This window comes from Cololabis saira, chromosome 14 (assembly GCF_033807715.1).
Source record: "Cololabis saira isolate AMF1-May2022 chromosome 14, fColSai1.1, whole genome shotgun sequence".
Classification (NCBI taxonomy): Eukaryota; Metazoa; Chordata; class Actinopteri; order Beloniformes; family Belonidae; genus Cololabis; species Cololabis saira.
In genome coordinates this window covers 14,043,841-14,057,883 of record NC_084600.1, presented here as the reverse complement: position 1 = coordinate 14,057,883, position 14,043 = coordinate 14,043,841, and the positions used below count along the sequence as shown (strand labels likewise).

At 39.5% G+C, this 14,043-nt stretch overlaps 1 protein-coding gene across 1 annotated transcript in view; it reads right to left on the bottom strand.

Annotated features, from left to right (window-relative positions):
* Positions 1-476: 476 nt before the first annotated feature.
* Positions 477-14,043, bottom strand: part of LOC133460175 (cilia- and flagella-associated protein 54-like) — a 29,580-nt gene continuing 16,013 nt past the window's right edge. Inside the window, exons 38-57 of the mRNA XM_061740738.1 lie at positions 13,342-13,541; positions 11,950-12,085; positions 11,111-11,240; positions 10,743-10,904; positions 10,449-10,664; positions 9,999-10,086; positions 9,674-9,844; positions 9,522-9,588; positions 9,242-9,427; positions 8,256-8,342; positions 8,051-8,170; positions 7,757-7,804; positions 7,151-7,318; positions 6,785-6,939; positions 6,616-6,697; positions 6,370-6,529; positions 5,933-6,090; positions 4,885-5,031; positions 4,650-4,790; positions 477-719 (exon numbers count right to left, since the gene is read on the bottom strand). Coding sequence (XP_061596722.1) covers positions 708-719; positions 4,650-4,790; positions 4,885-5,031; positions 5,933-6,090; positions 6,370-6,529; positions 6,616-6,697; positions 6,785-6,939; positions 7,151-7,318; positions 7,757-7,804; positions 8,051-8,170; positions 8,256-8,342; positions 9,242-9,427; positions 9,522-9,588; positions 9,674-9,844; positions 9,999-10,086; positions 10,449-10,664; positions 10,743-10,904; positions 11,111-11,240; positions 11,950-12,085; positions 13,342-13,541 — 2,634 coding nt within the window. The 3' untranslated portion in view covers positions 477-707. The remainder of the gene's footprint in view (positions 720-4,649; positions 4,791-4,884; positions 5,032-5,932; positions 6,091-6,369; positions 6,530-6,615; positions 6,698-6,784; positions 6,940-7,150; positions 7,319-7,756; positions 7,805-8,050; positions 8,171-8,255; positions 8,343-9,241; positions 9,428-9,521; positions 9,589-9,673; positions 9,845-9,998; positions 10,087-10,448; positions 10,665-10,742; positions 10,905-11,110; positions 11,241-11,949; positions 12,086-13,341; positions 13,542-14,043) is intronic.

Genomic DNA, 14,043 nt, shown 5'->3' with positions numbered 1-14,043 from the left:
TTGAATCCACAAATATGTATTTTTAACACATATGAATATGTTAGTGTTAGTGTCAGTTAATTTCTTTCTGATTGAGTCAACCTGACAGAGAGGACATATCTGTTAGCAGTCAAAATACATTTTAAATATTTTAATGTGTTGATAATAATGTCTCTACTTGCACATTATTTAATCAGCATCTTTTTTATGGGTTGATTAATTTTGTTATATTTGTGACTGGTGATTTTTGCATCTCTAATAATCATATTTTTACTTTGGAACTTACAGATATCATTGCTTTTTATATGACTCCATCAGTTATGCAACCACGTGATCATTGCCATTGTAGACAACGGTACTGCAGTTTCAATTTAATACCCCATCCTAATTGAAAGAAAAACAAAATGTTTTTAAGATTCAGTTTATTTTGTGTATTTGTTACAACATTTTATTGAAAGAAAAAATGTGGGTTCTGAGCTAGTGTCACTACTTCACTACTTAATAGCAGTCTCTGCTGCACTATTCAACATATTCAACATTCAACAAGAGTTTATTAAATTACTGGCAGAACGCAGTGGTAAGGGAGAAATATTGGTTAGGACTGGATCTTTAAGGGCCACTCGGGAGGGGAATCGGTTGAGTCTCTGTCTGGATGGATCGGTGCAGATCCTCTCTGGGACCAGATTGCGCTGACTGGGCAGATACTGGCTCCTCCATGTTGTGGAGATTCAAGAAGGAAACTGCAGAAAGAGATGTGGTGAAAGATGCGGTCAGAAATCATCCTCGATTTAACAGAGCACTATATGTTTTCAAGATGACTGCCCTCACTTATGTTATACCAGAGTCTGAAATTTGACTCGCCACCATCTATCTATGCAGCTGACATCCGTCTAACTAGATGCATCTTCCCTGAGGACAGAGTTAGCAGGATGTCTCATGGTATGAAAAGATTAACTGATTCCCCGAAGAGCCAAGAAAAATCAGTGCATCTGTATAACAAGCGCTGTTATTTGGACCAAACAAAACTCACAGAAAACAACAGGATCAATAATATAGAAGAGAGGATAACAGCAACCTGCATTTGCAGAGAGAGTCTAATGACCAAGTAGTTTTATTTATATTGGAGACGGATGGGATTAGCATAGCCAAGCAGACTTTCCCTTCTTGGCCTTAATCTTCTCCGACTGAGAACTGGTGCCTCGGTGTCAGGAGATGTTTTGCAGGATAGTTTGTCCACATCAAGATAAATGAATAAAATATATAATAGCTTCAATGTGCATTTGTTATTTCAGAACTAAGCTTTTGGATCCTGTTAAAACAAACTCAGTTCTTACTTGAAGGGTACACTACAAAGCAATTTAAGTGGCTTAAAGAGGTTTGTCAAGTCCGTAATCAGGATTTCCAGTGACACAGAGGTGACTGTCTTTTAACCTTGCACGATCACTGTGATACCTGTGAACTCATAACGCGCTCCGCAGAGGTTTCAGGTTCATTGGTCTGTATAATCCTTCACTAATCATCCTGGGAAAGAATTAAAAGAAGTACAAAGAAACCTTTGCAATCTATAGCTCAGTTGGATGATGTTTCTTGAAATGAAGCCAATAACATGAGAAAAAATCTTTAGTGCTGCTTTAATCATCAGTGGCAAGAAGAACTAAATGTTATCTCTCACTGTAAATAATAAATGTCTCATTGTGGAACAACTGATAGAAATTCAATAATGCAGTTAACTTAATAGTTAGTCAGTGCATTTACAGAGTGGTTTTATCTGCCAGCTTTAATCATAATAGTGTCCATTCATTATTTTCAGCACTTAATCTATTAGACAGCTAAGGATTTTAATATAAAGCAAAAAAATGAATTATGAATTGGGAGCATGTGATGTAAATTCTCCATTGGAGAACATGTCAAACTTGCTGAGCTGCACATGACCCCGAAGAGACATTACAGCTAAAAAACAAACCAACTGTAGGCTATTTTGTGTCAGAAAATAATAGAGTATACTTTGTGAGAATCTCTGCAGCTACGACAGCGCAGCTTTCATTTTATGTCAAACCAGTTCTTCTGAGCAAGGCCTGGATGGCCTTTGCTGAACTAGTTTTATAGTATACTCAAATGCACTGAGGAGATTAATGACTGGATGTGCCACAACTTTTTCCAGTTAAACTAAAACAAAACAGAGGTAATTGTCTTTGGAGTCAAAGAGAAAGAATAAAAGTCACCTAAGAGCTTCAATCTAACACCTAAAAACCACCAACCAGGATAGAAATCTGGGTGTAGTGATGGACTCAGACCTGAATCTGGAAAAACACATTAAGGCAATAACAAAGCCAGTCTACTACCACCTTAAGAATATATCTGGGTTAAAAGATCTGATGTCTCAGCTGGACCTGGAGATACTAGTCCAACATTCATCTTTAGCTTGATTATTATAACAGCATCTTTACGGTCCACCTTAAAAAGTCAGTCAGACAACTGCAGCTCATCCAGAACTCTGCTGCTCCAGTCCTCACTAGGACCAACAAAGTGGACCACATCATAATAATAATAATGACTTGGTTTTATATAGCGCCCTTCAAGGCACCCAGAGTGCTTTACAGAGATCGTTATTCATCCATACACATTCTCACTGGTGGTGGTAAGCTACGTTTTGTGGCCACAGCTGCCCTGGGGCAGACTGATGGAAGCGTGGCTGCCATATTGCGTCAAAAGGCCCCTCCAACCACCACCAAACGTTCATACACATTCAGAGGGGGCAAGGTGGGTAAGGTGTCTTGCCCAAGGACACTACGACGGCAACTGGGACGGAGCGGGATTCGAACCGCCAACCTTCCGATCATTGGACGACCTGCTCTACCACCTGAGCTACTGCCGCCCCATCAGTCCACATCAGTCCACATCAGTCCACATCTGAGGTCTTCACACCGGCTGCCTGTCCCTCAGAGGACAGACTTTAAAGTTCTGGTGCTGGTCTATAAAGATCTGAATGGTCCAGGACCAGAACACATCAGGGACCTCCTGACCCAGTATGAACCTTCCAGACCCCTCAGGTGGTCTGGATCTGTTTTTTTATCAGTTCTCAGAGTCAGAACCAGACATGGAGAAGCTGCGTTCAGCTTCTATACTCCACATGTCTGGAACAAACTCCCACAATGCCTCAGATCATCTGAAACACTGAGTTTATTAAAGTCCAGGTTGAAGATTCACTGTCACGAGCCGATCTATGTGTTCGTTCTGTTTTCTGGGTGATCTTGTTGTATTGACCTCTCCTGTCATTTCGGAGTCCCTTCCCTCCGTCTCCTTTATTGTCTGCCCTCATTACTTTTACCTGTTCTGTGTGTGATCATATAGGCCCTGTATTTCCCCTGTTCATTTCCAGTTTGTCCTTTTGTCCCTGTGCCTTCACTCGTAGCCTTTATCGCTCTTTAGTAGTTTTGTAGTTTCCTGGTTTTGACCCCTGCCTGTATTCTGGCTGGCCTTGGTTTTTGCCTGATCCCTGTCTGTTTAGTTTGCTTCGCTGATTGTCTTACTGTGTACCGAGCTCGCCGCTGCCTGATCCTTATCTGTTTTGTTTGACGGATTACCTGTGCACCGGACCTGTTTTCTCCAGTAAAGTATGTTACCTTGCCTAATGCTGTGTTGGGGTCGTGCTATTGGGTCTATTGTTGCTACACCCTCAGCGTGATACTCATCTGTTCTCAGCTGCATTTGAGTATAGCTCTAAATCTGCACTGGTACTTTTCTAAACCTAATCATATTTGAATTACTGATTTTATCTGATTTTCATCTATTGTTCTTATTTCTTTCTTTAAATTTTAAATCAAGCTCTTTATTTATGTTTTAATGTCTCTATAAAGCACTTGACCTTGTTGTTGAATTGTGCTATAGAAATAAACTTGCCTTGCCTATACTCTTCTTGGTACATTTCATTCCAACTTATCTGACAACTGTTAATAATTTCAACTTCTCTGAAACAAAAGAAAACTTTAGATTTTTGACTGTTAACATCAAAATATCTAAATTAGCAATTTTATTTATATATATATAATTTTATTAATAATAATTACCGTTTGGCTCGGTTATCAATTACACATTTATAAATACAAACAACACATTTACTATTGCTCTATTCTGAATTTAATGGTTAATTTGAAAATATTATGTAAACAGACTAAATTTACTGTAAAATAAACTGTAAAGTGATGAACATTACTTATGGAAACTAATGGCAGCCTGTCCAGCCTGGACGGGCCAAAAAAATAACAACCATGTCACAAACTGACACTTAAAGTCGATTTAGATTCACCGGTCAACCCAACATGCATGTTTTCTGATGATGGGAAGAGGCCGGAGTAGAAACCCACACAAACCCAGGAACCAGGAATGTCGTTGAGGTGAGGGGACATGCTAACTGCCACCCCACCACGCCACCCACAAGTACTCATTTCAGTCTTATACAACTACACAGTGTATTTGTAGACATGGATTCCAACAGTTTATGCACAAAGTTATACGTCAGAAGTGCTCAGAGCAAGCAGCTGGAAGGCCTTTTTGCACACCCTCTTTGCATTTGATCTTGTTTTGTTAAATATGTTTAATTATTATTCTTACTTTGGGCAATAAATAAAAAGTTGCCATTGTGGCTGAAGGCCTGTTGTCTTGATTGATACCTTTAAGACTTTTTTTCCTGTTATCCTGTTATTGATCTTGTCCAGTATGTCGAGGTAAGGGAGGTAGATGTTTGTAGGTCCAGGGGGAGAGAAACAAATTTTTCCATCAACCAACGTCACATTCTGACCAAAAACAGAGAGCTGAAAGAGATGGAAAAGTTTCAAATTTTAGTGTCATGCATTTGGATTCCTTGAAGAAATTCTATGAGTGATTTATTTTTGTCTGATGGCGTACCTGCTTTTCCAGGAGTTTCTGGGTCAGCTGAAGAACCGCTGTGCTCTGTGCTCCTCTCAGGCCAATGAGCAGCAAAGTGGCCCGAGCCAGAGTCAAGACAGACCCCGGTGGCATGTATGTCCGGTCCGATAGCAGCCCCACTGCTTGCTACAAACAGCAACATGTGAATTACATTTTGTTAATTCACATGCATTTATTACTATATATTTACGGTAATTATTTATCTATGCTGCAACATAATTTCCCTTTTTTCAACTATATTGAATTTGAATGACCAAACAGAAATAGTGTAATTTTATAAATCATATATTGTTTAAGAGTTTTCTATGTCTAAGGTGCTTTTAGCCAACACATAAAAATATTCATGACAAACATAACCCACCCTGCAAGATAAACCGTGAGGACTCTTTGTCCTTTGATACACAATTTTTTGTGGTGGTAAGAAAAAGATGGCTCTAATGAAATAATGGTTTGAGTTGTGGAAGCAGTCATTTAGGATCAGGTCCAGAACCCTGACAACATTTATTATATAACAGAGCTTTAACAAAAATGAACATTACAGAGGGAGACATCTCTGAAAAAGTAAATCCTGCAAACACTGTGAGAAGGACTACTGATGGGGTCCAAAAGTGTAAGACTCACCGAAATGACCCTAACCTTTACAAAGGTAGCCCCCCCCCAAAGGTAGCCAGTCTAGATGCATTAGTAGCCAGCTTGCTAACTTGCTTATAATGCATAACTTTGTGTTTGTTTCAACTGTGGCTCATATATGCCTGCGTGATCTATTGCCAATAATGGAAACATAATCATTAATTACTGGAGTTGGAAAAAAATAACCTAACCTAGCCTCATGTAAAGAAACAAACAGCTCCTCCACAGAAACAATGAGTCTTCTTCACTCAGCATGGATCGTGATAAACCCAAACCCAATATGGACAGACATGGTAGTTTAAGGAATTCATGTGGCTCCGATGCTTAGTTAATGTGTTTCTCTGACTTTCCTTTAGGAAATATTTCTAAGAGGAAGAGAAGCTGCTCGTGGCCGTACCTGCAGTAGTGCCGTGCTCTCCTCCATCCTTCCTCTCTGTGCTTCCAGTTCTGCACCTTCCACCATGAACAGGGCTTGACTATCCCGGTCTCCCCATTGATCACACTCATCAACACCCACCAGTATGACCCGGATTGTTTCCCTATTTATGTTTTTACCTTGAAAAAGTCATTTTCCATGCAGCACACACACAAACACACAAATGAAATGTCTATTGAATATGAATGAAATTAAAACAAGAAAATATCTTTCTTTTAAAGTTTGTGAACAACATATGAAATACAACATGAAGTAATCTTATGCGTGTGTTTCAAATACACATTTGCTGTAATTCAGTTAGAAAGGATGGACAGCAATCGGTCTTGATGTTTATAATCCCTGCAGGTTTAATCTATAATTGATTCTTCAACTTTACGAGAAAAATGATCCAACCAGACCTGGGAGCAGAGCTGCGTTGCCAGGGATGTTTGCAACCAGGCTGCGGACCAGACTCAAGCGGCAGCGCAGCCACAGAGAAGCTCCCATCCTCTCGCTGGCCTCAACAGCCCCGGGGCAATCTCCATGCACGGCGTGTGGCACGCTGCTGTCTTTAGAACCCTTTAGTCAGGATATAATAGGTATGAGCACATGCATGTACTTTCACCAAATTAGTATCTTCATCTATATTTATAAAAATATTTTACCTTTTCAATTTCAGGTCTGGAACCGCTCGCAAAGATATCTGATGTTTGCAGTAGGACCAAAGATGAACGTGCAGTCTTAAAGCTAAAGGGGAATATTGAAATGGTTGTTAGAATACAGTATTATTATCAACAGAACGTAAACGCACAGCTATGCATGAGGGCCTTGTACCTCAGAGCAGCTTCCCCTGACTGTAAGCAGAGGTTGGCTTTGAGAAGTTTGGCTTCTGCTTTCAGTTCCAAGATCTCCACGTCACTGCAGGGAAGAGATGGGAGCTGCTGCACAACGGAGCGCAACAGAGACAATGCTCCTCCCAGTAAAAGAGACTTCAAAAGAGACAAAAGACAACACATATGCACGAATAAGGGCCAACATTTTTCTCTGGCTTTAAAGATTTAAGAGAGATAGTTAAAGCAGTATTTTTGGAAGCAATGGATGTCTCTTCTCAAACTTTGTAGTGGTATCCCTGCTAGTAGACAGAGACGGTAAACTCTTCTCTGTGTGAGAGAAACTTCAGTAAGGGAGAGGAGTGATTACCATAACCCTCTCTGGAGTGAGCTTTTCCTTCTCTGGGGGGCCATGCACAGACTTGGTGAGTGTTAGGATCAGTTGCACACGAGCAAGGTTGAATCTGGCGCACAGTGTTGGACCATACAGCACACGGACCTCTGGAGTAAAGTCACAGTTCACCAGGTCTTCCAGGACCTAACAACAAGCACCACACACATTACATTCAAGTTTAGTATGACCCTATTTATGATATATTTGTTGTTGTGCCAGATATAGAGCTAAAATAACAAGAAATTATACTATTTCAGTATATGTCCTTGTGCACACTTGTGGAACTACATGTGCACATGTTTGTGTTACTACATAAATATAAGTATCTTGGGTATATTTTGAAGAAGAAGGGCCTAATGCATCTATATTTTAAGATGTGTTAGGATGACTAAATGGCATGGTAGGCATGAAATGTTGACACTCCACTATGAAGTTTAAGACTAATATAAAGTATTACAGTATGCTTCTTCCTTTTGAGGATGATTTCAGACCTTCGTCTGCTCTAAAATTGTATTTTCCTTGAATGATCGTACAGATTTTGCTTAAGTGTCTCTATTTCAAAGAAAATTCCAGGTAAAGTACCTCCAGGTTGTCCAGAAGAGACTTGTTGCTGCAGAATGTCTTCATGGGCTGTAACAATGGCCAAAATAGCTTTTAAAATGTTTCCACATGTAAATAAATGATACAATACAAGGTTTGACAATTAAAATGTAAATATATTGAATTTGCAAAACATTTCAAAAGAAATAATTTTTTATTTTAGTTTTTTTCATATCAATCAGGGGAGACATTTTAAAATCACTTGGTGATTTATGGAATTGTGACTTAAAAAGTCTCAATTAGTAATATTCCTACATACTGGTGCAGGATACATACGTTTTGATTTGCTTTGACTTTGAATACTCCATGCGGCAGGAACACATCCGTCGCTTGTGTGAGCTGAAGTGCTTCCTTCAGAGCTTCGGTGAACAGACACAGTTCAGTAAGAGCACGTACCTGCAAGAAGCCAGCAGAAGAAACATGCAACATCAGCAGAAAATATTTACATGTCAGTAGCTACGGGGGCAAGTCAATGTCTCACCTTGAGGATTTTGCCTTCAACCGTGCGTTGGACATCTCTGCACACTGGCCCCACAAAATACAGATATAGGGCGAGCACAGGCAGAAGCTGTTATAGGAAACAAAACTTTAGATATGTATTCATGTGAATGGAGATTTAAAGTGAGGTCATAGAGCAGGGGTATTCAACTATATTCGGCCGGGGCCACATCTGCAAAAGTACTGTATGGAGAGGGCCGCACAATTTGAAAATGTGGGGGTTTTCAAAATGTATTTTGCACTCAAAGACGAAGACTTATGTAAATATAATACATTTGTATTATACATTTGAATATATTTAGTTTACATATAAATTATGTATTAATTGTCTCCAGATTTAGTAATTGTGAATGTTAAATATAATATTCAAATAAAGAAATATTATTTCATTTTGTTCATTTTGAAACCATGCATTGTACAAACTTAATGAAGTTGATATTGACCTACTTTTAATAAAACACGCCATAATGACAAAGCACCATTTCCACCAAGATTTCCTTATTTGAATATTATATTAAGCATTGGGCACAAGCATTTCAGTCCATAGTAGCCAGTTTGATGTTATAAATAAGCAACTAAAATATTAACCATAAGCTCCTTTATTAATGACACATCTGTGCATAATATCAGCAAAACAAAACAATCACATGAAATTATAGGAGGCTTAGAAGTTCATCTGAAATGCAAAGTCCTCACTTATTCAAATGAAAAAAATGTCAGGCCAATCCTAGAAGCCTAATGATGTCAACAAGTCCTCTGTACAACGGAGTTTAATAATAATGTGACAAACATTAACACTGTGCAACACTGGCAAAAAATCTGAAAAAAAAAACAAAAAAAAACATTTCCCCAACAAACAACCCCTTTTTTGAAATATGACCAGGGGCCACATAAAAGCTCCTTGCGGGCTGCATGTGGCCCGCGGGCCACCAATTGAATATCCCTGTCATAGAGAGTGTGCGTGTTTACTGTGATGTAGTAGCCTGTGGTGTAGAGCCATTGGCTAATGAAGTTAAGGCTGGTGACCGTTGTGCCGAGGTGGAGTCTGGTGGGCTCAGAGAAAAGATCGACTCCGGGGAGGAGTTCACCGCTGATGGTGTGGGTGGCGTACCCCAGGTCGGTTTGGGGCTGAGCCATGGAGCAACGTAGCACACACTGAGGAGGTTGGTCACACGCCCACGAGCACGTCAGAGTACAAATAAACACTAACATAGTACAGTAGTGTATGAGGGATACATATTACCATTACCTTGAAGAGGTGAGCAGACAGCAGACAGCACTTGGTTCGCTGGCCGATGTCCGAAGTTAAGATAAACCTGAAGATCAGAAGAGAAGGCTCAGGAGCAGGTTGGTTTTAAAGGCATATATAAAAAAGTTTATTGAAATGTGGGGGGAACCTACAGTGCTATCTTAGCACTGAGAACAGCAGCCTGAAAACATCCCCAAATGCCAGCCTGTTTTACAGTTATCTGCGAAGAGCTTTCCCCAAAGCTCTCGCCATCCCATTTCTCTAGAACACCGGAGCACTGCAAGGTCTGGTCTACCGCCTTACTCCAGCACGAGTGTGCTTCCCTGGAGGATAAACAACACAAGCAGACCTGCAATTATTATAAACAAGCTCATTTACACATTTTTGCTGAATACAAGCAGGTGAATACATGCAGTAAAAGACTTTAGGCTTTCTCAAACACATCTGCATTTGGTGGATATAAAACAGATCTCTAACCGTGTGTTTCCAGTGTAGAAGTGCAGGTTTCCCATTTCATGCAGTGCCAGAACTTGAAGGGACTCATGACCGCCAGCCTTAAGATACCCTGGGGAAGAGTTGAATCAAGAGAGGGAATCTCAGCATCTCACACCCTCATACATAATTCGTTCAATCCATTTCTTGTTATCTAGTTGCCTCTCCCTCCCTCAAGCATATATTTCATTCCAACCACCCAGTCATCAATCCACAGGAGACTGTAGTTCCTTCGAACTGACAGGTAGCTAATGTGTCACACTCATGCATGCTCACACTCGCAACTATAGATGATTTAGAATCACCAATTAACTTAATATTCATGTTTATAGATTGTAAGAGGAAACTGGAGGAAAAACAAGCCTTCCTGATACATGGCACTCTAAAACTAGTTTATATTAAATATGCTGCTCTAAAAGAATATTCCTCTCTTACTGATGCAGTTGGAGTACGCTGCAGTGACGGTCCGCGTGTAGTCTGGGCTGATTGGCAGGCTATAGATGTCATTTGGACTACTAAAGTCCTTCTCGCTCAGGTCACAGGGCTGGACTTGTGGAGTGGGAATAACGAAGGGACTGACGGCCACTTGGCTGGCTGAGCGGCTGAGACTTCTGCTCTGGCTCTGGCTCTGCCTGACCTGCGTGGCAAAGCCTGAAGAAGACGGGCAGGAGATTAGACAGCCGCTGTGGGAACATGTACGGTGTGTTATTCAATCACAAGTGAACTCACAGGGCTGTGTGTTTGCCAGAAGCAGCGCCAGCAGTGACCGGCTATGCTGCAGCAATTTAAGGCAATATGGTCTCTTTTCGAAAGCTTGGCGGTAACAGCTGAGTGTTTCTTCCACATCCAGAGGAACACACACGAGCGACATGGAGCGCTGCATCTCTGCATCTTAAACACACAACATTTACTAAATACTTATACACATACAAATTCAAATTACTCATTATTTATTTTAGCTTTTTGTATATTAAGCACAACTTAAGGTCCTGAGTCTATTCTATCAGCAGCTTCTTGGTTATTCTGTAATATCTTTATGTATTTCTACTGGAAGCTAACTAATATTTAATATAACTGAATGTGTTTATTGTTCAAACCTTTCAGTGAAACAGCATCTCTAGAGAAGGATTTGTTATGTTTTGTTTGTTTGTGCTTGTGCCTTTGCTGTGCACTGTGGCAGGTCCACCCACTGAGCAGCTGGCAGCCTGCATAACTTCTATTAGTCACCTGGAAAGAAGAACAGACAACACCTTAAATCTCAGTACAACACACAATAAAAAAATAGTCATTGTATTGTGACCAGTACAAGGTTTTTATGGTGCTATGTCCTTACTTTTAATACTATTATTTATAGCTTTTAAGGGTTTATGTATCTATTTATTCATTCACAGATTCCATAGCTATTGAGATATTGTCTGGTATTACCACTTTCCTTTTATCTATATATCATTTATTTTTACTGTCTGCATTACTTTTATTGCTTTTATACTTTTAAATGTTTTATATAATCATCTCATCTTTTTTATTTTTCATTTGCCTATGACTTAACTTTTTATATTCAACATTGCTTATATCCTATCTTAGTAGTTGTTCTGTGGAGGAATTTGGAACTGAAATTTTATCAGGGTTATGTATTACATTACTGCACTTAAATAATTGTTTTTTGTTTGTATTTGCTGTTGTTGTTTGTTTCTCTATTTCTCATTGTTCTTGACATGTTTGTATTGTTACTGTGAAGCACTTTGAGCTGCGATTTTCATATGAAAGGTGCTATAGAAATAAAGTTTATTATTATTATTATTATTATTATTATAATTACTATTATTCAGTAAAACCAAAAATTTCCTAAAATAAATATTTATTTGCATGTTTTTTCTACCTAAGTTTAGATTTTGACTCAAAGCATAATCACATATGTGAGTATTATATGTGCTACCTCCAAGCCAGTGGCCATCTGTGTCTTGACGTGGTGTGGTTGTGGGACTCCGGGTCCTCCTGAAGAACTGATCCTTTCAAGCAGCCTCCTCTGAGCGTGGACAAGCAGCGGAGCAATTATCAAAGCGTAACGTTCCCTACAACAGACATGTAGTTGAGAACACAATCACAAAGTCCTGTCATAAACTCAGGAGATAGATCATATTCATTTAAAACTTCAATTATTTCTGTATAGAACACTGGGTTTAGTTTTCATAATCACTTCACTTCACTTTACTTTATTAATTTGTCCCTTGAGGGGCGATTAGGTTTGCAGCAGATATAATCATTCAGCACACATTCATCATACAGCTACGTTCAGACATAAAAATATACATGATACGAGCAGAGAAAAACTACCTCAGATGCACCAAGCTCATAGTCCACAGAACACCAGGAGGGAGAGCAATAAAAAGGGAGACTACGGATCAGCATAAATAGTTTTAAATACATTTCAACAACACAGGTGGCAGCATGGACCAGGTTCTAAACCAAAGAGCCACAATTACCTCCTCTTCTCTGCAGCGTTCAAAGCCTTAATGGAGAGAGGCACAAATGAAAATTTGTATCGATTTTTTGTAGCTGGCGGAACAGTTATGCGAAGGCCAGAGGGAAGAAGCTTATATTCTTGGTAAAGAGGGTGAGTATCGTCCCTGCGAATTAACTTTGCTTTCTTAAACACCTGAGAATTAAACATTTTGTGCAGACTGCTGAACTTTATCCCAGCAACTTTAGAAACAACACGCACAATTCTCCCCTGGGATTTTTTTCCTTGCTGGCAAGATTTCCGTACCAACAAATGATACAAAATTAAATAACAGATTCAATAAAAGCACTATAAAACATTTTCATCAGGGTTTTGTCTACCTGGAATTTAGCGAGCTTCCTCAGAGAAAAGAGGTGTTGTTGACTTTTTTTGCAAAGCGTATCACCATTCACATCAAATTTGAGCATATTATCAATTATAGTGCCGAGATATTTGTAACTGGTCACTAGTTTAACTGGCTGGTTGTGAAGAACACTACAGTGAGGAACTGGGGATTTGCGTCTAAAATCAATGCAAACCTCTTTTGTTTTAGAAACAAACATAACATAGTTAATTTGAAGGAAGGCTTCATCACACCAAGATATAAAATCATCAAGTACCTGGCCAGGGCTAACCTCATCATCACTAAGCAGGCTGATGATAACAGAATCATCTGCATACTTTATGATGAATCTGTTGGTAATGATTCCTAATTGTATACAGTGAAGCCTAAACATTAAAAGGTTCCCTTTGATGATGACCATTTACCTCCCATTTTTAGTTATGACTGTATTTAAATTATTTATGAACAGAATCCATCTTATTCACCGTGTGTATGAGTTGAACAGTAGAGCAAAGTGGGCTAGACTTTCCCATTTGCCGCTGTTATGGAGCTGCTCCAGGGTGTGCAACACCAGTGTGCGAACCCAGCGCGGATCCACCAGCGTGCTGTCATCCAGTGCAGCGGAGAAGTGAAGACTGGACTCTAACTCCTCCTCCGTCAAGTCTTGATCGTACAAATGCCAAAGCTAGCAGGAGCAAAAATGTGAATGAAAGTCAGTCACAGTGAATATCATACACAGAGATAGCCGTCGAAGTCCCGATCCTTTAGTCCATGAACATCACAAAAGCCAATTAAAGGTTTTGTTTTCATATTTCTTACTGTTAATGATGTGTGGAGCTTTTAATGAATATGCATATAGAGTTATCGATGTACAGACTGCTGAAAAATAAGCTTAAGAGAGACAAATGGATCACTGCAATTCGCAGAAACAACTGGATTCCAGGCACCGAAACGTGGATTTGCGGTTCCCATTTTGTATCAGGTAATGTTGAATTTTTGGGTAGTTAACGTTAAACGGTCAAATCATAAAGTTCGGCGTCCTCATCACTTTAATTTCACCAACAAATCCTGCCTTGAAGTAGGACCAAGCGTCAAGACTTTTGTATGCCTTCAAGCTTTGCTTCTTGTATTTCCCCGGCGTAGAAATTAAGTACATATAAATATCAGGAAACTCGATTCGTGGCCAA